This window comes from Passer montanus, unplaced genomic scaffold (assembly GCF_014805655.1).
Source record: "Passer montanus isolate IOZ18808 unplaced genomic scaffold, ASM1480565v1 scaffold115, whole genome shotgun sequence".
Taxonomy (NCBI): Eukaryota; Metazoa; Chordata; class Aves; order Passeriformes; family Passeridae; genus Passer; species Passer montanus.
Genome location: NW_024358167.1, coordinates 1,675,590 through 1,702,919, shown reverse-complemented (window position 1 = coordinate 1,702,919; position 27,330 = coordinate 1,675,590). Strand labels below are relative to the sequence as shown.

The 27,330-nt window shown below is 54.3% G+C and overlaps 1 protein-coding gene across 1 annotated transcript; it reads right to left on the bottom strand.

The window, feature by feature from the left end:
• Positions 1-34: 34 nt before the first annotated feature.
• Positions 35-24,949, bottom strand: SLCO2A1 (solute carrier organic anion transporter family member 2A1). Its single transcript, XM_039696869.1, has 14 exons — positions 24,565-24,949; positions 14,016-14,153; positions 11,907-12,069; positions 10,214-10,429; positions 9,079-9,177; positions 7,394-7,521; positions 6,322-6,403; positions 5,281-5,445; positions 4,785-4,974; positions 3,628-3,787; positions 3,129-3,292; positions 2,912-2,976; positions 2,696-2,819; positions 35-2,600 (listed from the first exon to the last, which is right to left on the bottom strand). The coding sequence occupies exons 1-14, from the start codon at positions 24,652-24,654 to the stop codon at positions 2,480-2,482; spliced, it is 1,905 nt and encodes a 634-aa protein (XP_039552803.1). The 5' UTR covers positions 24,655-24,949; the 3' UTR covers positions 35-2,479.
• Between the last annotated feature and the right edge of the window lie 2,381 nt (positions 24,950-27,330).

The window sequence follows — 27,330 nt, the reverse complement described above, 5'->3', positions numbered from 1 at the left end:
ACCTTCCTGCTCTGTGGCCATGTCTGTGTTGTCAAAAAACTTTGTTTTCTGCACACAGAGGGCTTTGGGGTTGAGGTTTTTTTTTTTTTGTTTTGTATTTCTTGGTGTGACTAATTGAGAAATTGATAATCACATAGCAAAAAACACCCACAAATCATAACTGAGAGGCACTTTGGTGATGTGCACAGGAGAGCTGCAGCCAGCTGTGGTGGCAGAGCAGCCCTGCTCTGCCCTGGAGGTGGCTGTGGCACCCTGTGGCTGTGCTGGATGGAGATGAGATGCCTCAGCTTTCCTGGGCTGGGGAGTGGCTGCACGGCCTCGGCCGAGCTGGGGCTGTGCCTGGAGCCACTCGTGCTGAAGCACACAGCAGAACTCCAGGAGCTTTTTGGGTTTCACTCCATGATTTTTTTAATATTTAAATACTCAGGGCTGGTTTTCCCCAGTGGCTGAGGGAAGAGAGCAGAACTGGAAACTCTGAGTGTTGTTTTCTTGTTTTTCTTGATTCCCCAGTCAGCTCTGTGCTTTGTTCTTTGCTCTCCTGACCTTGTTCCCAGCCCGTGGCTCTGCTGGCTGGGAGTGCTGCTCCTGAGGCTGCAGCTCGGCAGGGCTGTGCTGGGATGGCTTTGGCAGGACAGTGGGATGTGATAAACTCAGGCCCTTGCTGCAGCTGCCTGACCCTGAGTCAGGAACCCTCTGTTCACACATCCCCAGGGGCTGAGGCACTCACTGTGCTAAAGCTCTTTTGGTCAATGTTTTTTGCTATGGATTGTACTCCAAGTTGTTCCCCTGGAAAAGGCAGGTGTTTTTGGAGGAGAATGATGAGCACAGTGATAACTGGGGTAGCAGAAAACCTGAAAGAGGAGGAGAGATTGCTGAAAGGCAAAGAAAAGCAAAATTAACAGTGCCTGGACATCAGCATCCAAGGCTCCTGAATGCAGGTGTTCCAGCTGTGACCTTCCCTGTGCACAGAGCCACCACCCTGGCACCTTAGTGGCCAGGAGCTTCTGCTGGCCCCATCTGGGCCACCTCGTGCCCTTTGTGACCTCCTGGGGTTTGTCCTTCTGGGTGTTACCCCTGGTGTGAAACAAGTGGAGAAGGTTATGGAAGGTCAGGTGGGTGTTCAGGGAAAATCTGCCAGGTAGAGGTGGAACAGGAATAGGGTTAACATGGAGAGAGCTCTTTTTTGTGAAGACTTTGGTGATCCAGAGCAAATCCAGGGCAGGTCTGCTCCTGTTCTCCTTTCCTTCAACCCCCTCTATGAACATGGATGCAGCAGGGCCACGACCACGGGGAAAAGCTATGGGGTAAGGACAGCAGGGCCTGAATGCATCCAACCCATAAAATCCCTGAAAGAAAGCCCCAAACTCACTGCACCCTGCCCAGAGCCCACTGCATTGAAGAAATGACAGGATTTTTAAGAAGCTCAGTGTTTGACATAAGTAGCTGGACTTGTTAGGCTATGGGTTGAACTTGAAATGAACCCTAAGGCTGTGTTGTGTCATGCAGAGATGGATCAGAAGGAAACCAGGAGCTGACAATCTGATCAATAATAATAGTAAAGATTATTAATAATAGTTAGAATAAGCAAAGTTGCTGTTAAAATATTACTTTAAAATGCTGAAGCAGATTGTGGTCTGTGTACTGGAACACAGAATGGGCTTCCATCACAGTGTGGACTAACAGAACCCACCCACCAAACCCTCACCAAAACTCACCTGAGGGGTGTGAAACAACCAAAACAGCAACTCAGGTAAAACCTGCTGTGCCCCTGCCCCTGCCTGTGTCTCCTGCCCACCAGGGAGCTGCAGGCAGGGCAGGGGCCGTGGGACTGCAGGCAGGGCTCCTCGGCCATCCCTGAGCTCCGTGTAGCCCCTGGCAGCCCTCCCCCATGGCCGGTGGAGCTGCAGAAGAATGTCTCACTCTGCCACCATTTTTTCCCCTTTCCCAGCTGGAATGTGCTCAGCATGGGCCAGGCTGTGATCCCAGAGCTTTCCTGGCTGGTGGGGGGAGATCAAGAATGCACCACGGTTGGAAAAGTGACCTTTATTTAAAAAATAAAAAGAGCAACAAACCCCAGATGTTCTGCACTAAACCCCTCGTGCTGTCTTGTCCCAACACGTGTGTGGTGTCCCTGCTGCCCTCCGTGGGGGCTGCGGCCGGGGGGACACCTGGCAGCCACCTCCCCTGCTCCTGTCCCAGCCGGGCAGGCCGGGAATGTCACACCGCAGCGGGACCATCGCCCACAGCCGGCACTTCTCCGGGTCCCTGCGTGCCAGCCCCCTCTGCCTCCTGCCCCTCCCAGGCTGGAGAGCCCGGGCGCTGCCATTCCCAGGACGGGGCTGGCCCGGAGCATCCCTCGCCGGGAGCACCTGGGAGGGGAGCTCGGAGCGGCGGAGTCGCTCCCGTGGGAAGTAAAACAAACCCAAACAAGACAAAGTAGTGGCAGTGGGTGATGGGGGTGCGAGTCAGTCCTCGGGGGCTACACCAGCCCCGCCGCCTTCTCCTGCACGTTGTACTCCTTGCTCCTCTTCACTTTCCAGCTGATGAGGGCCAGCAGCACGGTGCCCACCACCTTGTAGCCCACCTGCAGCCCCAGGTATCTGCCGGGAGAAGAGCAGGGACATGCCAGGGCTGCAGCTGGCACTTGCAGCCGGGCTGGGGCCCCTGCCCTGCCCGGGGCCGGGGCTCAGGGTACCTGTTCCGGAGGAAATCGTTGTTGTAGTAGGCGCAGAAGCGGCCCGGGGCGCACTGCTGCTGCTGCCAGTAGATGCAGGAGGAGTCGATGAGGGCTCCGAACATGGCTGGGGCCGGCAGCCAGGCTGGCGGGAGAGAGGATGGAGTTAGCTGCTGATCCCGAGGAGGTTCAGTGCCTCCTGCAGCCCCCCAGGCTCATTCAGAGATGGGCACTCACCCAGCAGTCTCATCAGTAAGAACTGGACTCCGATGGCAAACGACTTCTCATCCTGGTTCACCACCCTGCGGGGCAGAAACCACGGAAGGTCAGAGCTGCTGGCCCTGGATTTGGCCAAGATTCGGGCTGGTTGCACGTTTATGACATCCTGTTGATCCCAGCATGGGGAACCATCCTATCAGCTCCCCTGGGACTGAGGAGCCCACGCACCACTCACCGTAACACCATCATGTAGAGGGGGTTGTGGGACAGGCAGGCCACCAGGGCAGCAAAGGAGATGAGGAATATGGCAGGAAGGAGCATATGGGAGCAGCTGACTGGACAAGAGCCCGTGTAGGTGGAGAACAGCTCATTCCCATTCAGGGAACAGTTGTGGTAGATCTGTTGGAAACGTTTGGAACAAAACAGACGTCAGACTCCCAGCGCCTGGAGCAGCTTTCTCAGGACGAATCATCCCACATCCCTGTGCAGGACACCCATAACAGCACCAGCTCCAGTTTTAAGGCACAGCCATGGCATCCTGTAATGGGATTTGCCACCATCCCTGTTCCTCCAAGCAGGTTCCCAGAGCCTTACAGCAATTCTCCAGGACACCTTCCCAGAGCTCAGCACACCACATGGAAAAGGTTCTACCCCCTTATTGCATTTTTTGGGCTCCTGCAGCATCACTCCACTATTCCAGCAAGGCTGCTTTGCTAGCCACTTGCTTTACTCACCGTTTGTGTGGGGTTGGAGGGGTTGGTGGTGCTGTTGGTGCAGCCAGCGAAGCAGGGTGAGATGTATTCCGTGGTGTTTTTCCGGCACACGGGGTGGAAGATCTGCTTAGAGCATTGGCACCCAACCCGTGCCTTAACCTGCTGCTGGGAATTGGGTGTGCTGCCAGAAAGGAGGGGGGAGAAATTGGCAAAAAATAAGAAATAGGACAGGAGGAATTAAAAAAAAAAAATTCCTTTTACTAGTTGAGCAGTTTTCCTGTTCCTGTTTGGGCTGGGACACTGCCAGCAGCGGCCTGGCCTTCTGCCAGCCCCTGATCCCTGCAGGTACCTCTGGAAGCGTGCAGTGAATGTCACAGGAATTATGTTATGTCTACAAACAAGTACTGACACACTTCTTTTATATTTTTTTCTTTTTTTTTTTCCTCAGCTGAAAATTAATCGGCCAAAAGCCTGTAGAAATGGACCTGGGCTCCATCCAGAGCTGCACAAACAGATGTGTGAACAGCCACAGCTGGAAACACCACATGGACACAAACTGAAAGTGGGCATGTTCCCAAACAAGCCTGATGGCTGTGGAAGTGAAGAGGACAAACCCAAATCTGCCCCGTCTTCCCTCATTCCTCCATCTGCTGGAGTCACACAGCCTGAATCCTGCAGGAATGTGGCACTGGGGAGCTGCCCGTGGGCAGGGTGGGATGGGGCTGCTCCACCCCATGTGGGAAGATGGCATCAGAAATCTCTTCCTTGCTGGCAGGGCTCTGGGAAATGAGCTCAATGCACTTGACATCAAGCCTTGGTTGTACACAAATGTCATTTTTATCTTAGGAAGTCATGGTAAGAGCCAAAAATATGCACTGAGGTGAGGAGAAAGATGAAGTCCAGCTGGAACACTGGGAGCGTGTGAAGTGATGTGGACACAGTGTTACTAATTTTCCCCTAAAAATCCAGAGTGAAAAATTACACTCTGCTTGTTTGGCCCAGAAAATCATGGATAAACACCCTCCCAAGCTCTCCGGGCTGTGAAGTACCCGGATCTCCTCCATGCAGTGCAGAACAAGGAGCAAGAAGCAGCATGGTGATGTCCTCTGCCTCTCCACCTGCGTGTGTCCCTTGACACAGCTGGAGAAACGAGGAGCTGGGAGCAGCACCTGCATTACCTGGAGTGGTAGATGCCCTCGATGTGCCCCGTGGAGCAGCCCATGAAGAAGATGGGCAGGCAGATGAGGATGGAGAAGACGAGCACCACCACGGCGAAGCGCGGGATGGCGCGCAGGGAGAAGGAGAAGCGCTTCATGATGATCCCTCCCAGCAGCATCCCCAGCGCTGCTGCCGGCAGGTTCACAGCTCCTGCAGAGGAACGGAGCCTTCAGGGGGGTCCTGCCTGCCCAGAACCACCCCCATGGGTGAGGGGCAGCTCTCTGGACCCCACAGGAGTTGGGAGAACCCTCAGATCCAGCTGTTGTCCAAGACAGCCCAAACCCAAGGCAGCTGGGGAACTACAGGTCAGGAATTCACCCATTACCCCAAGGTGAGCCCCAGGTCTCATCCAAAAATAAGCTTTCACTGGCTTCTTCTCCAGGATTTTAAAAGCCTGGAGAATATGGGCATCTGGCTCCCTGCTGATGGATATTTTTTGCCTCCCTCCGTGCTCACCTATGAGGAAGTTGGCCTGGGAGGGGGAGGCACCGTACTGCTTCTCCAGGAATTTGTTGAGGAAGGTGGCCAGACCCGCAATGACGGAGGAGAAGCTGCACTGAGCCAGCACCAGGAGGATGAAGAGGGGGTTGAGCAGCAGCTTGAGGAAGATCTTTGGGAATCCTACAGGGAAACCATAGGAAAATATCTTTTAGCTATGTGATTCTCACACCAGCCATTTGTACTAGGAAAAAACCTCCACCCTTAGCCTCTTCCCAGTCTGTGGGATGATGATGATGATCTGCTGGAGATGTCTGTGGGCATGGGAAAGCAGGAGGGGAGACACCCTAATGTGTCCCAGCAGCTGGCAGCATCATGGATGTGTTTTCCTGATGGGACATTGTGTCCTCTGGCCCCATCAACAGAGGCAGATGGACCCTGGGAGCAACTCTGTTTATTTGGTCTCTTATGAGTTTTCTAATTAGCAGAGAGTCAGCATCCATTAAAGCCCAAAGAGAGGAGAAGAGGGAACTGACAGCTCCAGGATGTGACTGCAGTGGAGGAAGAGGCAAGGAGGGAGGGGCTTTATCTGGGAAGAAATCCTGGAGCTGAAGAGTCATTAATCTGGTCTCTCAGCAGCAACATCCCTCTCAAGCCTCTTTGGCTCCACATAAACAGGGTCAGCTGCAGTGGGGTGACCTCGTCGAGGAGCTGGTGGCGCCGGCAGCCCCATGCCCACTCCTGGAGCTGGGGTTAAACCTCCCAGAGACCCTTTTCTGGCACACTCATACCACTTTAACGCCCTCAACACAAAATTTGGAGACAATTCAGGCCCCACAGAAGAGGGGCCTCAAGAGGTCTGTAGCCAGAGGGAGGCTGTGCCCACGTTCCCTCGGTCCTTAGGCCCTCGTGGTGCCAGAGCTGGTCCACACACGGTGCTGGGCTCCCAACAAGCCCCCTTGGTGTGACCCTGCTGGTGTGGGGGTCCCCACCCGCCCCCCATGGCCCAGCACGGCCCAGCATCCCCACCCACCCTCTCCTGCACCCCCAGGAGTTTACTTTTGATGAACTCCAGCAGGGAGGTGTCTTGAGCAGCCCCTGTCTCCATCTTCCTGAGCATCCCGGCCTCCGTGTTCCGCTCCTGGCAGGGAGAGAGGGGCAGCCTGTGGTGAGAGGGGCTGGCACTGTCCTGGCACAGTGGTCAGTTCCTAGGCAGAGGTCCAAGGCCCCTGGGAGGGTCAGGGTCTGTCCCAGGGGCCTTGGACCCCCAGCCAAGCCTGACAATTGCAGCAAAGCCCTGTCCCACGTGCCCTGAGCACCTCTCCAGGCTGGGAGAGCTGGGAGTGTTCACCTGGAGAAGAGAAGGCTCTGGGGCTCCAAGAGAACTGGAGAGGGATTTGGGACAAGGGCCTGGAGTGCCAGGACAAGGGGGAATGGCTTCCCACTGCCATTAGGGTTAGATGGGATCTTGGTGAGAAATTCTTGTGGTGCTGAGGCCCTGGCACAGGGTGCCCAGAGAAGCTGTGGCTGCCCCATCCCTGGAAGTGCCCAAGGACAGGTTGGACGGGGCTTGGAGCAGCCTGGGACAGTGGAAGATGTCCCTGCCCATGGCAGGGCATGGAACAGGATGAGCTTTAAGGTCCTTCCAACCCAAACCATTCCAGGATTCTGGGATTAAAGGGGTGAAGTATCTCAAATATCACTGCAGCCCCTGAGCAGAGCAGCAAGACAACAGCTTGTTGTTGGGAGGTTTTAAGAACTTGGAAATCTTTCCTCTCCTGAACCCTGACAAAATACCTCCCTTTTAACTCTACAAAAAGTCTGAAAATGAAAGTTAGAGATAGTTCAGCTCAAGTCTGGTGAGTCCTTTAGCCATAACTGTGAAATATTTTGGGTTTAATTTTACCTTTAAAGAATCAGTGAGTAAACAATTTCAAAACAGAACTAAAGTATTTTTGTAACAAAACCAGCGGGGTTTGGCTTTGAAAACACCAAAATGATACATGTTTAATGGGACAGGATTGCTGGACTGCCTTCCTCCCTCCCACCCCTCTCCTCTGAGGACAGGTATTCCTTCCCTGAGCACATCCCTGGCCCCAGGACGTTCCAGCCTCTGGAGATGAGGTCTCACCTCTCCTTTCAGCATGTACCGAGGGAAGAAGAAGTAAGGGATGGAGGTGAGCACCAGGCAGCCCGAGGAGATGAGCAGCCCCAGCCACCAGGCTCCGATCCAGCGCTGGTCGCTCGGCGTCAGCTCCACTGCCATTGCAACACACAAGGACACACTGTAAGAGCTCCAAGGGTGACAGGGACAGATCTCCATGAAAATGTGGGCTGGTGGAGTATGAAGAGTCCCCGTGGGCACAACCCAAGGGTCTCTCCACTGGCATGTAAGAGTAAATAGATGGAGGTGGGACTCCCACCAGTGTTGGCGAGACTGGCCCTGGTTGTGTTTGATCTTTGTTTTCCCTGCCTAGGAAAACAACCACTGCCACTCATCCCAACTGTACTGAGCCTCCCAGGTGACTGCAGGATGGATTTGGTCATCATGGCTCACTCCAAGTCCCGAGCCAGCCAGCAAGGCACAGATTATGGGGGCCTGACTCCATCTTCTGCCTGGAGAACACAGTGGGTTGGACCATGCTGCTGACAAGGATGCTGAGCCAAAACAGGGACTGGGAAAGGCTGTGCTGCTTTCCTGGAAAAAGTTTCTCCCCATTGTTCCAGGCTCGGTCACTTTCTGCTCGCAGGGACCGAGGGAAGGCCCTGTGCTGGCAGAAGCTCCTGCTTTCCAAGTGGACCAAACTCCGGGCGCCTTCTCCGGAAAAAGGAGGAGAAGGTGAGAGCCTCTGTGTCTCCAGCACACACATCCTTTGGCTGGGCCAAGTGATGCTCACGGGAGGCCTGACATTGCCTGGCTTGGCCTGGGGACACGGCTGCCCATGCCGGGATGTGGCGGCTGGGAAGGAACCACGGCCAGCTCCCGTGGGAGCTCCGTGCCAGGGGCTGACAGGAGAGGAGCCCACACCCCCTGAAACAATCAGCCCACTTCCCCAAACAGGACCACTCCACTCTGGAGCTTGGATGTCATCATGGAGCGACCAGGCAGAGGCTGCTAAATCCGTCTGCCGCCGCGGGGAGCGGGCCAAGGCTTTTTGGCATTTCCTGCCCACGTTCATTTATTATTCTTATCAGGCACCGGACAAAAATGTCAGGCAGGCTCTGATCTCTCTAAGGAAACACAGGAAAAGCCACGTTAATGATGGAGCTGGGGAGAATTCTTTAGTGATTAAGTTACCAGAAATAATAAGCACATGTCATGGATAAAGCAAATTATCCCTGTGGTGGCGTCAGCTCAGCCCCTCTCTCTGCAGGTGCTGGTTCTGGGGAGGAGGATGACTACACTCAAGTTCTCTTTTTATCCACAGGGCAGTGATTTCTCTCTGGTTGTCTTCTCCATCCCTGGATTCCTCATATTTCCCTGTTCCTCTCCACCACCACGCTGGGGTTGTGGGACACCTCCTCAGTGTGGTGGCAGTGGGCAGACCCCAGCCATGCCCTCCAGTGCAGCACCATGAGTTGGGCATTGGAATGTCCCTGCCCCAGGGTTCTGCTTCCGTGGTGGTGTCAGGACCACCTCTGTCCTTATGGGGTGATAAAGTGGAGGAGTATGCTGGGGGTGCTTTTCCAGGTCAGATCTTTCCAGGGCAGTGGGTTTTATGGGTCACAGGACTGGTGGCTTCTGTCACCTTTCATCTCAGAGTGACCTGACCCACAGAGGGTCTGTAGGACCTCTGCTGTCTGAGCAATACTCACCAGTGTGAACCCTCCCGATGTCCACGAAGAGCCGCAGCACCACGGACCCCAGCAAGTACCCAAAGGCAGGGCCAAACACAGCAATGGCAAACAGGATGGCTGGGAAAAGGGAGCAGAGAGAGCCCCTGTGAGCAGGGAAATGCAGTTTCCATGCAGAGATGGCTTCTGTCTTCCCAGGAAATGCAGGAGGGGAGAAACCACCCCTCATCACCATTCAGATGGTGAGAAGGTCCCCACTGCCCCGACACTGAAGGTGGTGTTTATCTGACAGGAACAGAGGGGGAAGGCAGCTGTCTGTGGACTTTAAAGTCCCCCTGCTCTGCTGCCATCAAGGCTTTGCTGCCACAATACAAATTGTCAGCTACACCATGAATATCCATGATATTCATGACCCTCAGGGAGCAGCAGGGCGCTGACATCCAGGGCTCACACAGGTGATTGAGACCTTTATGTCCTCTAGGATGCCAAGGAAACAAACACATCCTAATCCTCAGATCCAAGGAGAAATACTTGGTTCAAACATCAGGTGAGGTGAAAGATTCTGAGGGCAAAAAGGCCACCAGACCACCCTGGGTGTAGCTGAACCCTCCCATTCCAAAATAGATAACCCATAAGGTCAGAACATTTTATTTTCATTTGTTTGCAATGACAGGAGCCAAGTTCCCTCCTCGAGAGAAACTCTTTACACAACTTTCAAGATGTTTAAAAGGAGTCAGTGAGCTTGAGCTGCATCAGACATAAAATGAAATGGGACTTGGGGAGATGGAATTTCTGCTATATTGAGGCACCCTGACAGACATTTCCACCTCCCTAAAGGGAGCACCTGTATTAAAAACAACACACCAGACCCACTTTCCTTCCTCTTCAGAACCTTTCAGGTTCCTTCAGTCTTCTTTCCTTCAATTGCCTTGCAGATTTGAGAATTCTAAGGGATCAGTGGGACAATTCATGGGAACAGTGATCCCTCACTGCAGAGGGAAGACAAGGATGAAGGAACTTGGAGCAGCTTGGTCTAGTGGGAGGTATCCCTGCCCATGGCAGGGGGTGGAACTGGATGAGCTTTCAGGTCCCTTCCAACCCAAACCACCCTGGGATTCTGTGAAACAAACCAATGTGCAGCACTGGCCCCACTTACCAACATAGAGTGGGGAATTGTTGGAGTCTGCAAAGTCATCCACGTAGGATATCCCGAAGGGCTGGATGGGCACGGTGCCGATCCCGGCCAGCAGCTGGGCAATGACCATCATGGCCCACACACTGCTGGCCTCCTTCTCGGGGTCCCGGGTGGTGTTTGAGCACACAAATCTACTCTCTGCATAGCACAGCTCAACCTGCCCCTGGCTCTTGTTACCTGGAAGGGGAAAAAATGAGCATTTCAACACTGAGTACATCCCCTGCCTCCTCCCACACTAAATCCCCAAATAGCAGGAATCTCCCAAACTCACTGAGTAAGCACAAAATGCTGGATTTTGGATGGATTGCTCATTTTATTCAGCAGTTCTCATCATCCTGCACTTCCTTTGGAGTATTATACTGAGGTCAGCAAACAACCAGGCTGTGATTTTAATCACACTTTTAAAGAGTTCATGCCATGGAGTGAGGGTGCTCTGGGTTTAACGAGGGCAGACCTAACCCATGGCTGGTTTTTGCAGTCTGTGGTCTCTGCTCCCTTGTGGTACCCGGGCAGGAACAGAGTGTGATGCCCTCTGGGGTCAGCTGGCTGCCCTAAGAGGACACCCTGCCCTGAATCCCTGCAGCACCCACAGCTCAGGAGTAGCCCAGCTCCTTCCAAAACATGGCCCTTGCCCTTTCATACAACCCAGACACTGAGGGTGTTCATCCTGCTCCAGGCTGCCATGGAAACTCCAGCCAGGACCGAAGTACCTTCAGGGGCTGTTCACAGACTGAATGTGCTCTTTGCCATCAGGCAGTCCTCCTAATGTCAATATCTCTGCCCTGTCCGTCTGTTTTTGCAGTCCATCTCTAATCCTGTTCAGTTTAGCAAAGGTGCTCTGCAAGAATTGTGTTCTGTGCAGAACTTTTGGGTCATTTCCATTCCTAATGGAAAATAGAGCTGCCATTATTCACATGAGCTTGTTCCCAAAGCCTTCCCAGTTAAAGCAGCAGATTTCCTTGGACTGGATCAGATCAGGATCTTGGCCAGAGCAGGCCCTGGGGACAGGGGGGCTTTGCTACATCACAAAATTCCAGAATGGTTTGGGTTGGAAGGGACCTTAAAGCCCATCTCATTCTCCCCCTGCCACAGGCAGGAAAACCTTCCACTAGCCCAGGTTGCTCCAAGCCCTGTCCAACCTGGCCTTGGACACTTCCAGGGATCCAGGGGCAGCCACAGTTTCTCTGGGCATCCTGTGCCAGGGCCTCAGCACCCTCACAGAGAAGAATTTCTCCCTAATGTTTAATCTAAACTACTCTCAGAGAAACTGTGGCTACCTCATCCCTGGAAGTGTTCAAAGACAGACTTGGAGAAACCTGAACAGTGGAAGGTGTCCCTGCCCGTGGCAGGGGGTGGAATGAGATGGGCTTTAAGGTCCTTTCAAACTCAAACCATTCTGGAATTCTGTAACAACAGCTGGAATAACATGTGCAGGAGAAGCAGAAAAAACCCCACACATAATTTTTGCATTCAGAAAGGGTTCCAAAGCTATAACAATGTCAGGTTTAACCAGCAACTGCCCACCTTAAGGCTCTGCCTTCACTGTTTGAATCACGTGTGCCCTGGAAACACCCCCTTTTTTGGTGGGCAGTCACACACCACCCATCTGGAGCAGCTGGATCTGGGTTTGTGGGGCACAGCTGGTGGCACTCACCCGTGCTGAGGGCAGTGTACTCGTAGGGGCCCGAGAGGAAGTGGGGCAGGGTCACCAGGAAGGCCCCCAGGGCCAGCAGCAGCCCCCCGAGGCCGATCACGCGCGGGCGGTGCACGCGGCTGCCAAAGTAGCTGACAAAGATGATGAGCACCACGTTGCCAATCTGGAAAAGGCACAGAGAAGAGGGAGGAATGTGAGGAGACATCACAGAGGATGTCCAGACCCTGTGGCTGTGTCTGGGTGGGTGGACAGGGCTGTCATCAGGAGGTGTTTGATGCTCACAGGAGCAGGAGCATCCCCTGGCCCTGGGTGTTCACAGCACATCAGTGCTCCCTTCTCATCTCCAGCCACTCCCTGGCCTCAGCCTCCTCTGGGCATCCCTTGTTGGCATGAATGACATCACAACCTCCCTGGGATTTGTCTGGGGCTCTTTAGCATCCACACCTGCCCCCCACCCCACAGGCATCACTGAATCATTTATGTTAGAAAAACCCTCCAAGACCATCAAGTCCAGCTGCTCCCCCAGTGCTGCCAAAGCCACCACTGCCCTACGTCCCCAAGTGCCACATCCACACATCTGTTAAACCCCTCCAAGAATGGGGACTCCACCACTGCCCTGGGCAGCTGTGCCAGGGCTGGACAGCCCTTCCAGTGAAGAAATTTTCTCTCACACACAAGCTGAACCCCTCTGGCACAGCTTGAGGCCATTTCCTCTTGTCCTGTCCTTTGTTCCCTGGGAGAAGAGATTGACTGATGTGCATAAACTGACAATTCCTGCAAAACCAGCAAGGAACGAAACAGATTGCCTCCATTCCCGTGACTCAAACAGACATGAGCCCTGCTACAAAGTCCAGCTCACTGCAAATATTTATGACCCTGGGCATTTGCAACTGCAGACAGCATCAACTAGAAAGCCATGAAACCACACAGCTTGCTCAGGCAAGTGGGTGAACACCACAAAATTCCCATTACATGGGCTTTAACAGCTCTGGACAACCTAAACATCATTTTAACTTTGGCATGTTGATGTTGTCCCTGCTCATTGCAGGGGGTTGAGCAAGATGGCCTTTAAAGGTCTCTTCCAACCCAAACCATTCTGTGATTCTATGTATGGCTAAGAAAACTTTGTATTTGTCTTTGCGTGGGCTCCATTGTTTGTCTCTTTGTGGGTTTTGTTCTTGGAATTGCTGTAGGCACCAACGCACTAAGATTCTTGTCCTGGACAGGCAGGGCACCTCACACAGACACAGACAGCCAGAAGACTCAGTGAGCCCTGAGACATCTTTTTAATCCCAAATGTCCATGCTGGTTGAGGTAAGACTTGGGCATCCACTTCCCCAGGGATCCAGGAAGATTCCCAGTGTCCATCTTCTTGAGCATCCCATGTGCTCACCAGGGAGCTCATGAACAAGTGTGCAGCCACTTGGTGCCAGCAAAAAAGTCTGTGCCAGCAGATCTTTTCCTGGCCTTTGCCAGGCCTTGAAGAGCTGCTAGGAAGGACAGAATTCCTAAAAATGTGAATTATTCCAAGGGATTTCTTGATAAGAAAGTGTGTGAAAATCCTCGGCCAGCTCAGCAATATGCCTTAAATTGCCAGAGGGCAGGATTAGATGGGATATTGGGGAGTAATTGTTCCCTGTGAGGGGGGTGAGGACCTGGCACAGGGTGCCCAGAGAAGCTGTGGCTGTCCCTGGATCCCTGGAAGTGTCCAAGGCCAGGTTGGACAGGGCTTGGAGCAACCTGGGCTAGTGGAAGGTGGCCCTGCCCATGGCAGGGGGTGGAATGAGATGGGATGAACTTTAAGGACCCTTTCAACCCAAACCATTCTGGAATTCCATCCAGTGGAAGTTGCTCTTGTCCAAGGGCCATCCCCACAGGACCACCCTGTCCCCCCCCCGGAGGTGGCAGAGCAGAATGAGGTGTGACGAGGTGTGACAAGGTGTGATGAGGTGTGACGAAGTGTGACAAGGTGTCCCAGAGCACAGCACAGCTGCTCCTCCCAGCACAGGGAGGCTGAGGAAGCCCTGGGTGTGAACAGCCCTGTGACCCTGTTTTGGGAAGATGCCCCCCGGGTGCTGCCCACCCTTTGGGTGCTCCTCTCCCAGTTACCTCGTGCAAGCTGGAGATGAAACCTGAGGAGAGGCTGGAGAGCCCAAAGCGCTTCTCGATGGTGGTGAGGCTGCTCTTGAAGTTGGCACTGTAGAGGAGCTGGGAGAGCTGGAGGAGCCCATGGCACAGCACAAACACCTGTGGGCAAACAGAGAGTGCCACCCAGTGAGGACCCAGTTGGAATCACAGATTCATTAAGGTTGAAAGGACCTCCAAGGTCATCAGGTCCAACCTTTGACCAGGTACTGCCATGCCCACTGAACCATATTGAGAAGTGCCACACCTACTCACTGCTTGGACACTTCCAGGGATGGTGACCCCACCACCTCCCTGGACAACCTGTTCCAATGATTAACTACATTTTCAGTGAAGAATTTTCCCTGAGATCCAATGTAAGCCTCTCCATGCACCCTTTGAGGCCATATGAGCCCAGAGTGCCCTGCTGGTGACCACATCCTGCACGAGTGTACTCCAGCTGGCTCTGGCCAATGGCTGCACCTCTGGCACGGAGCATCCTGGGATTCACTCAGCTGGAAAGTCAATTAACTGAACCTGCTCCAAGGGGTGTTGCTAGAAAAAGTCAAAAAAGGGCGTTAAAAGCCCCAGAGGGAGAGGATGAAATATGCACAGCGTGGTCTCACTGCTGGAAGATTCCAAAATAGTATTCCAAACCCAGCATCTTCCCTTGAGCTGGGCAGTGAGCTGAGCCAGGAGCCAAGCTGAGCAGAGGCAGAGGAGGGAATACAGAGAGTTTGGGAGAAATCTGGCTGAAAGAGCCCGGGTGGGCTGCGAGAGGAGAGTGCTCTCAGCCAGGGATGCAAGAGGCAGCTCATAAGTGTCTTTTGATCTATATTTAGTCATAACAGTTTTCCTTTATTTTTCTTGGAATGGAATGCATCCACACGGTGCCAAAAGCGTTTTAGAATCAATTTTTTTAAATCCCAACAAATAAATAAAAATAATTAAAAAACAAATGAGGGAAGGTCTTTTAATTTAGATTCACAGGAAATCAAATATTTGCTGAATACAGGAAGAGTGTCCCTCAATGATAACGTCGGGAAGTGCGAGGACAGATTCCTGGTGTTTTTGGCCAGAACAGCAGCAATAGTCCTTATGAGTATTTATCTGGAAGGGCGGTAGCACCCCGTAGCCCTGACCCATTAAATGATTTTAAAAAATCAAAAAAGACCAGCTTGGAGGATGCAAATTCCATCATGGGTGGAGTTGTGTTTAGGGAGCAGAGGATGAGGCATGGCCAAGCCCAGCAATTGTAGCAGAATTTGGGTAGAAGATGAGCAAGAAAATGGTTTCTTGGGAGTCTTCTCCTCTGAAGGAAGAGAGATCCAGCCAAAAGATGTGGCTGGGAATCTAAAAGCATAAGGGATGGGAGAGATGCTGACAGACAGAAAAAGAGAAGAGGATGGAGATGAAGGAGAAGGAGAAAATGGAGCCCTGGCAGTGTGAGGGCAAGCTTGGAAAAACCTGGAGACTATGGGGAAGATGAAGGAGAAAGACAAACACCCAAAAAATGAGGAAAGAAGGATCACAGGCACAAGCTGCCATCACAGAGTCCCCAGCCACATCTGGGAGGGGTGAGAGCAGACAGGCTGGCATCAGGCTGGCATTGCCATTGCAATAACCAGGAAAGGACAAGCTCCCAAGCCGGGACTTTGCCCTGACAAAAAGCTGCAGAACAGGAATTTGGGGTGTAACGTGGGAAATCCTCTCAGACAGGGCCAAAGTGGAAGTAAATATCTGCCAGTAAACTCTTGGAGCTGAATGACCTCTCCATCCTCCCACTATCAGCTCCCACACTTGAAATGCCATCCCAGGACAGAACCCTGTGGATAGAAGCTGGATCCACCACCTTCCCCAGTCCTGACCTGGAATCACTGTGGGCTGATCTGGAGCAGAGGGGTGGCTCCTGTGAGGATGGCTACTGGAGAGGGGATCTTGTTGCCAGAAAACAACAATTAGAGTCTCTGGCCAGACTCTACAGAAGCCACAGGAGCAAGGAAGTGCTGGCTGAGGAGCAGTGCTGCGGGAGCTCCTGAGCTGCAGAGCAGCTGAACACGGAGCTCTCCCGGAGCCAGGCGTCAGCCGGAGAAGCAAAGCTGTTTACCAACAGGGAGGGAAGAGGGTGGATCGCCGAGGCCCAATTTAGCACAGCAAAAGTCAGCCTGACCCAGGGCAGATGGGGACATGGAGCGTCGAGGACAGAGGGGATGCTGGCACGGAGGGAGGATGAGGAGGAGAGGAAGGCTGGCTCCCCAGAATGCTGGGGATGGGTTGGAGGCATGGAAGGATGATGGGGACCACAGCAGGAGAAGAGAGGGACAAGCCATGGGTGGAGAGGGCAGGGAGGAACAGGCAGAGCTGCCAGGAGAGGGTCCAAGATGTGTCTGTGCCTTCGTGATAACCTGGGATGGCCAAGACAGAGCCCTGGATCCAGAGATCCTGGGGATGAGCTGGGGCTGCCTGCCATCAGCAGGAGAAGAGAGGGACAAGCCATGGGTGGAGAGGGCAGGGAGGAACAGGCAGAGCTGCCAGGAGAGGGTCCAAGATGTGTTTGTGCCTCAGTGATAACCTGGGATGGCCAAGACGGAGCCCTGGATCCAGAGATGCCTGGGGATGAGCTGGGGCTGCCTGCCAGGAGGGAAGATGAGGTGGGAAAAATGCAGCTGGAGAGCAGCAGCAAAGGGAGAGGAAAACCTCAGGGTGTGACTGCTTCCCCCTGCCCGTGGGTCCTTCTAACCCAGCTCTTGTCTGCAGGATGAACCGGAAAGGCGGCAAGGCCGGATGGATCCTCCAGGGATGTGATCCCACCCTGAGACCACACAGCAGCCTCAGCCCTCGGATGTGCAGAGCCCAGAGAATGGGAGGGGAAGGGCAGGGGTGAGTTTTTTTTCCTTGGGAAGAACCTGCCACCCAAAACAGCCAGAGAAAGGCAAAACAACCTTTGCTCCAGGACTTGTGCGGCTGGAGCACGGATTTTCCAGACACAAGTGTCCAAGTGTCTGGAGGGGAGATGAGGCCTGATTCAAGACTTCCCTTGAATTCAGCAGACTGTTTAAATTATAATAAGGACATCCCAAACGTTGAAGGCTGAGTGCAAAAAACTGGGAGAGGGCCTTACTTGGAGGGCTCCCCAAAAGGAGTCCATGCACCCCCTGAGGCTGGTGGACGTGAGGGGCACCACTCTCCTGTGTCCCCTCACAAGTCTCTCCCATCCCTGTCTCTCTTCCCATGCATTCCCATCCCCACACATTCACGCTGACCACCCACAACCTGCTGGTGCATGGCAACCAGCCCCGGCCTGGCCCTTCCAGCTGCGCCAGATGTGCTGTGCTGCCCCACGCTCCCGCCGAGCAGCCCCAGCAGGGGAGGGAGCTGCCGTAATCCATCTTCCCTGCTGACAAGAAGGGGCTCTTAAGGAAGAGGCGAGCTCGCTCGCAGGGAGGTTTGGCTGACGCAAAGCCGACGCGAGGGCGAAGGCGCGGTGGGAGGCTGAGGAGCCGGGGGCACTCCCAAGTGCTGACCCTCCGGAGCACGGGCTCCCACGGGAGCCTGGGGTATTTTTGGGGAGTGATTGCAGACAGGCAGGGAGCAGCACGGGCAGGCCAAAGGCGTGCACCCACGTGGAACCCCCCCAAAATCCCGTCGTAATCATCCCCGCGCTTCCTTCGGAGCAATCCTGACTCCAGGCTGTTTATACAAGGCACTTGACTCCTTTCCAAAAGGAGCTGCATTTAGAAGGGAAGCAAACTCCTGGGGGAGACAGGCTGCTGCCCCCACCCAGCTCGTGGGGACCAGCACCTCCCAGGGCAGCGCTTTTTCCAAAGGAAGAGAAACCCACCCCATGGCAGGGAAGGGGAAGGATTCGTCCTTCCATGCTCTGGACAATGGGGAACTGGCAAGGATTCGGCCAATCCCAGACTAAACTTCCACCTGAGATGTGTCCATCACTCAGGTTTCATTTCATAGGCATGAACCACCTCTATGGAGCCTCCATGGATCTCCAGGAGTCAGGATAAGGCTATTCCAGGCGGGAGCCTAACTCTGCTCTGCAGGGACCACAGCTTTGGGAGGATCCTGCTACATGTGGCATGGCCATTGCTCCACCTGGAGGAGTGAGTTAAGGGTTAATTCCCTGCTGTGCTTCCACAGTTCATGTCCAAAGTCATCCCTCACCTCATTTTTCAGTGTCTTCCCCTTGGCAGCCCTGGTTGGAGATAAAGAGGGTGGAAAAGTTGACGGCACTTGTGCTAATCTCTGTACCCAGCATCTTTCCCACAGCAGTGGGGATGGAAAGACCCAGGGCTTTGTTCATTAGGTGAACACAAGGATTGCCTGGAGAGCTGCAGACCCTCACAGAATCTATCCAAGTGCTCCCAGGTGATGGATGACACCAAAGTAGGATGTAGCCAAGAGCAAAATTAATCTGGCTGGAGTAAACCTTTGGAAAGGACTAGGAGAAAGGATGCTCCATTTGTTTTTCCCTCTGCAGAGTACAACTGGAGTTGAGTCCAAAGCAAAATAGTTTGATCCAAGTGGAAAGTCAGAAGACTTTCCTCCCAAAATCAGGGAACATTCTTCCCAAAGCAGGAGACTCCAATTGCCCACCTCTGGAGTCTCCCTCCACTTTAATCTCCTGAGCTTGCAAGAGAAAAAAAGGAAAAGTACAGGGGGAACTGAAGGAATTAATAAGAATATCCCCAAAATTTTAATAGGAAGAAGACAGAATCTTTATTTTAGAGTAGTAAGATAACTCTTACTACACTGGGAGATCCTCCTGCAGTAGGACAGCTGAGGTCACTCAGTCCAAAAGAAATAAATCAGCTGGACAGGGAAATTGTAGGGATGTGTGTGGAAATACATCCCTCCTTGGCATCACTTTCCTATGGACAGCTGCCTGGATTTGTAGATCAAAAAGTACCATGAAAGATGAAAAAAGCACAGCATTTCCAGAAAGGGAACCAAACACCCTGCACAGAGCCCATCCTTTAGCACAAAACCTCTGAGTGTGGTCTAGTGGCAGAAGCTGGCTTCTAAGTGGGATTTCTATTGCAAACAATAAAATAATAAGAAAAGTAACCTGATCAGGGATTGCCTGAAGCACGCTGGAATGACGACTGTCTCCTGCCAAGCCACGCACGTTTCACACCCCCCGGCTGTCACGTGCAAAGACAATATTTGCTCTTTTTTGCAACAAACACGCACACGGGATTTCCTGGCACTGTACCCCTTTGCAAGGCCCAGGTGAGCCCAGCTTTGCCCAGAAAGGAGGTTTTTAGCTGCAGAGGATTGCTGAGGCAGACCCTCAGTGTGGGATGCTTCCCAAGAAAATACCGCAGGGCATCCCTCAGCCTTTCCTCCCTCTGGCAGGTTGGGTGGTTGGTCTTCCTTCATTCCTCCCTGAAGGTCTCTTTTCATTCTGGGGCATCAGGACCCGATGAGGGTTTCCTGGAGGGCAGGTCCAGGCTGGCTGTGTTTTGCCTGACCCAGAAGTGTGTGCAAACACTCGTTCCGCCCGGCCGGCCTCGTGCTCCCTATCAGCGTCACTCCTCTCCCGTCCTGCTCCCCATAATCTTATCTATACTGACCACTCCTTGCTTCTGTTTGGGCACCCAACCACCTCGCCCCTCATAAAATTACCTTGTCTCAGGTCTCCTAGACCTTGATCCCACTAAACTTTCCAACCCATCTTTTTCCTTATCCCACTGCTGGTGAGGACCAGGTGGTTCTTTCCTCCTGGAGCCTGATCCCACCAAAAGCAGACGTGACCACAGTCCTGGACCATCCAAACCCAGCCTGTGCTGTCTGGTGCCAGCACCATCACCACAAATGCTGGAAGATCCTGGCCCTTCTTCTCATGTCACTAGGGACCCTCCTTGTGTCTTTGCCACAAACACCCATCCAGCCCGCCGTGCCTGCCTGCACAGTGCCCAGAATTGCAATATTGCTTTGATTTTCCTGCTTAAATCAATGGCTCTAATCAGCCATGACTTTCTCCTTTCCGTGTTTCCCTCTCCAAACCTACAGCCACGCTGCCTCCAGATCTGTGACTTGATAAATCTCCTGTTCTGGCTAAACAAAGCAATTAATAATCTTTTCCAACAGGATATGAGAGCACAACTGGTACATCTCCAGGCTTCTAGAATACACTCCTCAGCAAATTCCTTTAGTCCCTTGGAAGGAAGGGACAAAAACTTGCCCTGCTGCTGTTGGGAGCTCAGACCCCAAGGCCAGGCTCCGTTTCCTCTGCAGGAGACATCCAGCCTGCCCAGGGAGGAGAGCTCCCTGCTCCTGCTCACTGCTCCCTGTGTGCTCCCAGCACCTTCACCCTGGATGCTTCCAAGCCTTATCACACTCTGAGAGCCCACAGTCTCCTCCTGACCTTGTTGTCCCCTCTCCTACCCTCCTCCATTCCCTCCCTCTCCTTGCCCCAGTACAACACCCAATTTAAACCTATCCTAAGGCTTTTAAATCTCTCTCTGGATCACCTCCGGCTGACATAAGTGAGAATAATTCTCTGTTGTCCTCCTGTTTCCTTTTCCATGCCAGGCATGGAAAAAAAAGCCTCTCCCTGCCTGCACTCTCAACACTTTCACACTGCTCCTCTGTGCTCTCCAGCTTCCAGCTGAAACCAGTCCAGCTCCTCTAAATCAAAAGATATTTATAAAGCTCTCCTCCTTGTCATCTTTCTGGGGATCCCAAAATCAATTAAAATAGTTCAAAACCACGAATGAGACAGTAAAGGCGAAGAAGCCAAAATATCTGAGGCTCTGTAAACAGAGAATTCCTGTGAACTAATCCTTCTCCAGTGGTTGTCTGGGAGCAGAAAATGGACATAGAATCATAGCCTCATTAAGGCTGGAAAAGACCTCCAAAGTCATCAAGCCCAAGATGAGCTCAAATCACATGGTTGGGGCTCTGGACTGGGCGACACTGATGGGGTCCCTGGCCATGTGTGGGTGTCAAAAGGACCAACCTTTTAAACCTGTTTCAATCCTTTAGGCTGTGAGTTTCTCAGTGTCCCCGGTGCCACCAGGTGCTGGCATCCACCTGAAGGTTGGGCTCATCCTGCACTTGCAGAGCAGCACAGCTACAAGTCCCCAAACCCTGGTGCCAGTCAGCACAACCCTGGCAGCTCTGGTGAGCATCCAAGCAGGGGGATGTCCCTGCTCATCAGAGAAATCATGGAATGGTTTGGGTGGGAAGGGAGCTTGGAGCCCATCCTGTTCCACCCTGCCATGGGCAGGGACAATTCCACTAGCCCAGGTTGCTCCAAGCCCTGTCCAACCTGTCCTTGGACACTTCCAGGGATTCAGGGGCAGCCACAGGTGCTCTGGACAACCTGTGCCAGGGCCTCAGCATCCTCACAGGGAAGAATTTCTCCCCAATGTCTAAATGTCTCATCATCACCCCCATCTCCACCAGTGCTGTGGGGTTACCGGGATGCTCCAGGTTTCTGGCCGAGGTCAGAGCTCAGCAAAACCTCCCAGCCCCAGAACCTGGAGGAGTTTTGTGTTCTGCTTTGTCTCCTCGGGGGGATGAGGGTGGGAGCAGTGGGCAGAGGGCTCGGCAGCCCTGCACCCAGACCAGGAGCAGTGGCTGGGCTGGTTCCAGCTGCGAGGCCGGGCTCGGGCCGGGCCAGGCGGAGCCCGGCGGTATCAGCAGGGACCGAGCCCGCTGTGTGTCACTGCCCCAGCCCGCTGTGTGTCACTGCCCCAGCCCGCTGTGTGTCACTGCCCCAGCAGCACAAACCCACGTGGGGCCGGCAGTGACTGCAGCTCCACACGGAACCGTCACAACCAGACTCCACAGGGAATGGCGAGCAGCTGGAGCCGCGCCTGTGCAAGCCCACGGCCACATCCACAGGGAACTGCTTCCTGAAGGGCAGCTGCACCCCCAGCTGTGTCCCCAGGACTCCAACCCCATCCCTCAAACTGCCCCTTTCCACCAGGACTTCTCCCTCCACATTGTGTTCCCACACCTCCAAAGGTCAGCGGCGATGGCTCCAGTTCTGGAGAACACCCTGACAGGGATGGGGTCTGGTGCAGGGGGTGGTGCTCCCTGTCACAGGGAATCAAGATGGTTTACATTGAAAAATAATTTGTTCTTTCGGCCCCAGCCCTGCAAAAGACACCCTGGATATGATCCCATCACATGGGTTTTGGGGATTAAATATGAGCTTTGTGATTAACTCATCCAAGTCTTAATTGTGTCCTTCCAAGCCTGTTAAAATGTAGGGAATTTTGTTGTGTTGGGAATACTGTCCCCATCAGAAGCTGTCATTGCCTGTGTGAGGATGTTGTGTCTGATGGCTCTGGGGAGGGTGATGCCCGCAGCTTCCCATGAAATTTGGGGCTGGATGAGGCTTTTTTATAATCCATCACTCATAGCACCAGTGGCTTCTTGTACAAATGAGAGCTACAAACCCTTTCAAAGCCAGATGTTGACCACGCCTTGCCCTCTGATGACCATTCACTCCAAAACTCCCCAAACCTGGGAATTCCACTGGGACCCTTTGACATGCTACTCATTTTTGGGGACTGAGGAGACTGACACTGCACACAGGTGAATCCTTTCTGACCCTGAAGCAGTTCTTTTGTTAATGTCTATGTTTCTAATGCAGATGTCACAGGACAGGAAGAGTGAATAGGTCAGGAAAGGGTGGGGGATTTTGTTGCCTGTCAATTTATATATTTTTTTCTTGAAAGCATTAATATTTCTCTGAGAGATGGGTGTCCTGAGTGCCCACCATCCCAGATGGAGCACATCATCCCCTGATGCTAACGAGCTTTTTTGGGTAGAGCTCAAACTGTTCCTTGATGCCCTTGCATGGTGCCACTGCCAGACTGCTGACTTTTTAAAGCAGGAGCAATCCTGAGCTACAAGTTTTGAAATAAAAACTTTAAAAAGCAGTGTTAAAGCTTTTCTTCAGGCAATGGTTTTCCTGCCACTAGCAAAGTGACACTCCCGAGTCATCTGCCCCTAAAAGGTCCCATCCAAGTGCCCTGGGGCATGTGGGGTGCTGAGCACCCAGCCTGACTCTGGGGCACCCACAGCCTGCACCCTGTGGCTGCCTGTGGGGTGTACAGATGGACTAGCATTTATTTGTTGGGGCTTTTGTTCTTTAATCTGAAAGTTTGACATCCTGCAAGAGGGTTTGGCAATGTTTTTTCACTCCAGGCTGTTTTTGCTTGCTGCCAGTTTCCAGAATAGAGCATGAACTGCAGGAAGGGCTCTGGTTTTGGGTGACTTTACCCACCCCAACTCAGGGTTATTACTGCAGCAGCCTGGAGGGGGCTGGGGACAAATTTTGCACCTCCAGCAGAGCAGACAGGTCAGCAGTCCCCTCCAGAGGAACATCACCAGAAATCACCCAGGGTAATCTCTCCTGGAGCCCACAGCCAAAAAATGTCATCAATTCACCTGCTGGAATAGCCCAGCCTGGGCAGTGGGGACATTCAGGGGTCTGGGACTGGGAGGCATCATCTGGGATCATGGCTCCAGCCCTGGGAGCTGTGAGGAGGAGCAGCCCCGTGGTCTCCTACAGCATTCCCGCAGCTCTCCAGCACAGCCCAGGGAGCGCCGTCCTGCAGGCAGGGTGATGGCAAACAAACCCCAAACCCATCCCGGCCGCCACAAACCTCCTCCACGGCCGCACATCCCGAAAACGCCGGGCTGGGAGGCACAGCAGGGCAGGAGCAGCGGTGGGAAAGCACAGCCCGGCCCGGGCAGCACCGGCAGCCCCGGCACGGAGGGTCCTGCCCGCCCCTGGCCCCGGACACATCCCCGGGCACATCCCCGGAGCCGTTCCCAAGCACCGCACCCGGCTGCTCCCGTGCCCCTGCGAGGAGCTGCTGCAAGTGAGGCACGGGAATCCCCCCTTCCAGGGACATCCAGGATGGACAGGACATCCAGGGACATCCAGACGGACAGGACATCCAGGGACATCCAGGATGGACAGGAACCGGCACGTGCAGCAGCCTCGGTGCGCATCCAAAAACCAAAGAGCAGGGAGCGGGGAAAACCAGGTGGTGTGAAGGCAGGATGGGACAGGTGACACACGGCCGGGCTGAGCCGTGTGCCCTCCCGCAGGCTCGGGAGCCTGGAGCTCAGGCAGGTGAGGAACTGGGCAGGCAGCACCTGGAAACCACCTCAGCCCACCGAGCTCTTGTTTCTGTCGCTCAAAACCTCTGCTCACCCAAGTTTGTTAAAGCAAGCGCGTGCTATTCTAAGGCAGCGCTTTCTTTCCGCACCAGGATGTGGTTAATCATTCCCCAGGCAGCAGCACACCGTGTACGGGACGCCGTGGGGAAGCTCACGGAGAGCTGCCCCATGGGGTGAAACACCCCCGTGCCAACCCGCAGAGCCCCCCGGCCCTGCCCAGGCAGGCTTCCCCAGGAGCTAATATTAAATTCTGCATCATCTTTCACCCGAGGAGCGTACGAGGAACACGGGGATGCCCGGGGCGGGCTGGGGTCCCTCTCCGGGCAGGAACCCCCCTCCCTCCCCGCCAGCATCCCTGCCCCATCCTTACTTTGATGTTGCAGAAAAAACTCCTGGAGCAGGTGCTGGAGCTCCTGGGAATGTCCACCGGGGATTTGCCAACTTCGGGGCGGACTCCCATGGCGAGGGCTTCCCGGGGAGCCCGGGGTTTTTGGGCTGTGCGTGTCCGGCCCGGCCCGCACGGATTGTGCCGAATCCCTCCGAGCTGCGAGTGAGCCCGGCAGCGGCAGCGCCAAGTTCTTATAAGTCGGCTCTCGGGAGCGATGATGAAACGCTTTCTCCTCCCTCTTTCGCTTTGTGCACCGAGGGAACTTTAAAGTCGCAGGGGACAAAGGCAGCGCGCTCGGAGCGGCGAGCCCGGACGCTGCGGAGGGAGCCGGGCTGCGCTGGGTGACAGTGACACCCACCCTGGGGACACCCAGCGCCCCGAGCCGCCTCCGGGCCCGTGTGCCAGCCTGGACAAGGAAACGGCGCCGGCAGGGGAGCCTTGCCGCAAGGAAATCGCCTGGGATTTTATTCCAAGGTCCCCTGGAGGGGCGAGGGGAAGCACATTTCAGCATCTGAGATTTGGCTCCCAGGTGCTGGGAGGGGGAAACTGGGTGGACAGATGGAGAAATACTTCCCCGGGCCGTGGGGTTTTGGAGGGAAAAAAAGCCACTTCAGTGTTTGTTTTTATAGAAAAAGCTGCATTTATGAAGCTCATCAGCGCTGTTTTTTTCACCAACACCTCTCGGGGCTTTGTTTATGCAAAGCACTGATTTATTTTGCAAGCTCCTGTCGGGGGAAACGCGTCAGAAGGAGAAGGGCAGGTTGATCCAGCCGGAGGAGAAACCAGCTTCAGGTGTTGTGTCCTTCTGTCCTCTTATCGCTTCCCTGCAGAGGGGAGAGCAGGGGACCCCACGCCAAACAGGGGGCCCACCCTGCGCTGTCCCGAGGCTGCAGAAATACATCCCAGCTCCCGGGAGGGTTTCCCGGGAGGGCTGGCGGGTTCCTGCGCGGTGCCAAGGACGAGCCCCTCGGTGGCACCCGGCCCTGGGCGCTCACCACGAGAGGGTGCCCGGAGCCCGTGGGAAGCGGCTTCCCGGGCGCTGCCGTCCTCCCTGCGCCGCCCGACCCCCGGGTGGGGACCCCCGGGATGCCACCCGCCTGTGGCAGTGTGACAGTCAGCGCTGCTAAGGTAAAGGGAGCTCAGCTGGGCTGCCAGCTTCACAGTTTCTGAAGCCCGTCCCAGGATGGGTTTGGGGTGGCAAAAGAAGCATCCTTGTTTTCCAGCTTTCTTTTTCTGTTTCCATCCCTGAATTTGCCAGATCTGGGGCCAGGACATGGCGTGAAGAGACCCTTTATTCCCTGTCAGAGTTAGCCAAGCCCTTTTACCCAACATTCTGTGGCAAGACCTGGAAGTTTCAGCCTCACCAAGAGAAAAGCTCAAGCAAACCAACATCTCTGCTCCTCTCCCACCCTCCCCGGGAGCCCAGCGTGCCACTGACCTAATTTTTGAGGCAGTGCCTGACCTGCTCCCCATTCGGTTTATTTTGCAGCAGCTGTGAGGCTCACTTTGTCATAACAAGCCCCTCACGTCACAGCTGTTCTGGCCACTGGCTCCAGCTTTTCCCTACAAATTTGTCTCCACAAAGCAAAACAGAGTGGGGAAGATGCCTGACAAGTCTGAGTCCGGCCTGGCAGCAGGGAAACATCCCTGCCCTGATGGCCCATGACATGGAAGGGGTTGGACACCCCATGGAGGGGGGGTAGTGACCCCCACAAGGGGAGGCAAAAGGCTCTGGTGGGTCAAAAAGGCATCAGGACCCTCTGGATCTGCCTCTGGTGAATACCTCTGGGGGCTGGATGTTGCTGCCCCACTGGAATTGTTTAGATTGGAAAAGCCTTCTAAGACCATGGAGTCCAGCTGTTCCCCCAGCGCTGCCAAGTCCAGAACTAGCCCACGTCTTCAAGTGCCACATCCACACCTCTGTAAATCCCATCAGGAATGGGGACTCCACCACTGCCCTGAGCAGCCCCCTTCCGATGCCTGGCCACCCTTTCTGGGAAGGAATTTTCCCAATATCCAATCTAAACCTCCCTTGTCCCTGTTCCCTGGGAGCAGAGCCTGACCACCCCCGGCTGTCCCCTCCTGTCAGGAGTTGTGCAGAGCCACAATGTTCTCCCTGAGCCTCCTTTTCTCCAGGCTGAGCCCCTTTCCACGTTCCATCAGTCACTCCTTGTTCTTCAGACCCTTCATAGAAGCAGGTCCTTGGTGGGAACTGACCACACACCCCGTCGGTGGCTGGAGCAGCCTCAGATGTGCTGGGCAGCACAGGACCTGTCCCCAGGCACCACTGTCCTGCCCGGCTCTGGGCACCCCCAGCAAGCCCCTGAGGGGTCTCAGACAAGGGGAGGTGCCCCAGCGGGGCCAGTTTGCTGTTGGGCAGGGAGAAATGATGCTGGCAAAGCACGCTGCTGTTGTATTTCTCAATGTGCAGCTCTTGCAATAAGTAAGGCAGGAAAACAGCTGGCTCATGCCCAGCCATGAGACACAGACTGCACTGGGACCCCTCAGGGGCTGCATGCCCTGCTGACCCACCTGGTCTGTGCTCCAGGAAGAGCTCCCAGACCATCCCAGTCTGTGCTCCAGAAAGAGCTCCCAGACCATCCCAGTCTGTGCTCCAGAAAGAGCTCCATGACCATCCTGGTCTGTGCTCCGGGAAGAGCTCCATGACCATCCAGCTCTGTGCTCCAGGAAGAGCTCCATGACCATCCTGGTCTGTGCTCCAGGAAGAGCTCCATGACCATCCAGCTC

Bases quoted from the DNA above. Each gene is read 5' to 3' on its own strand.
- SLCO2A1 (XM_039696869.1), bottom strand. From the start codon at position 24,654: ATGGGAGTCCGCCCCGAAGTTGGCAAATCCCCGGTGGACATTCCCAGG. The intron at 14,154-24,564 runs GTAAGGATGGGG...GTTTGCCCACAG, and splicing joins GTTTTTTCTGCAACATCAAA to GTGTTTGTGCTGTGCCATGG. The intron at 3,788-4,784 runs GTAATGCAGGTG...CCTTTCTGGCAG, and splicing joins GAGGGCATCTACCACTCCAG to CACACCCAATTCCCAGCAGC.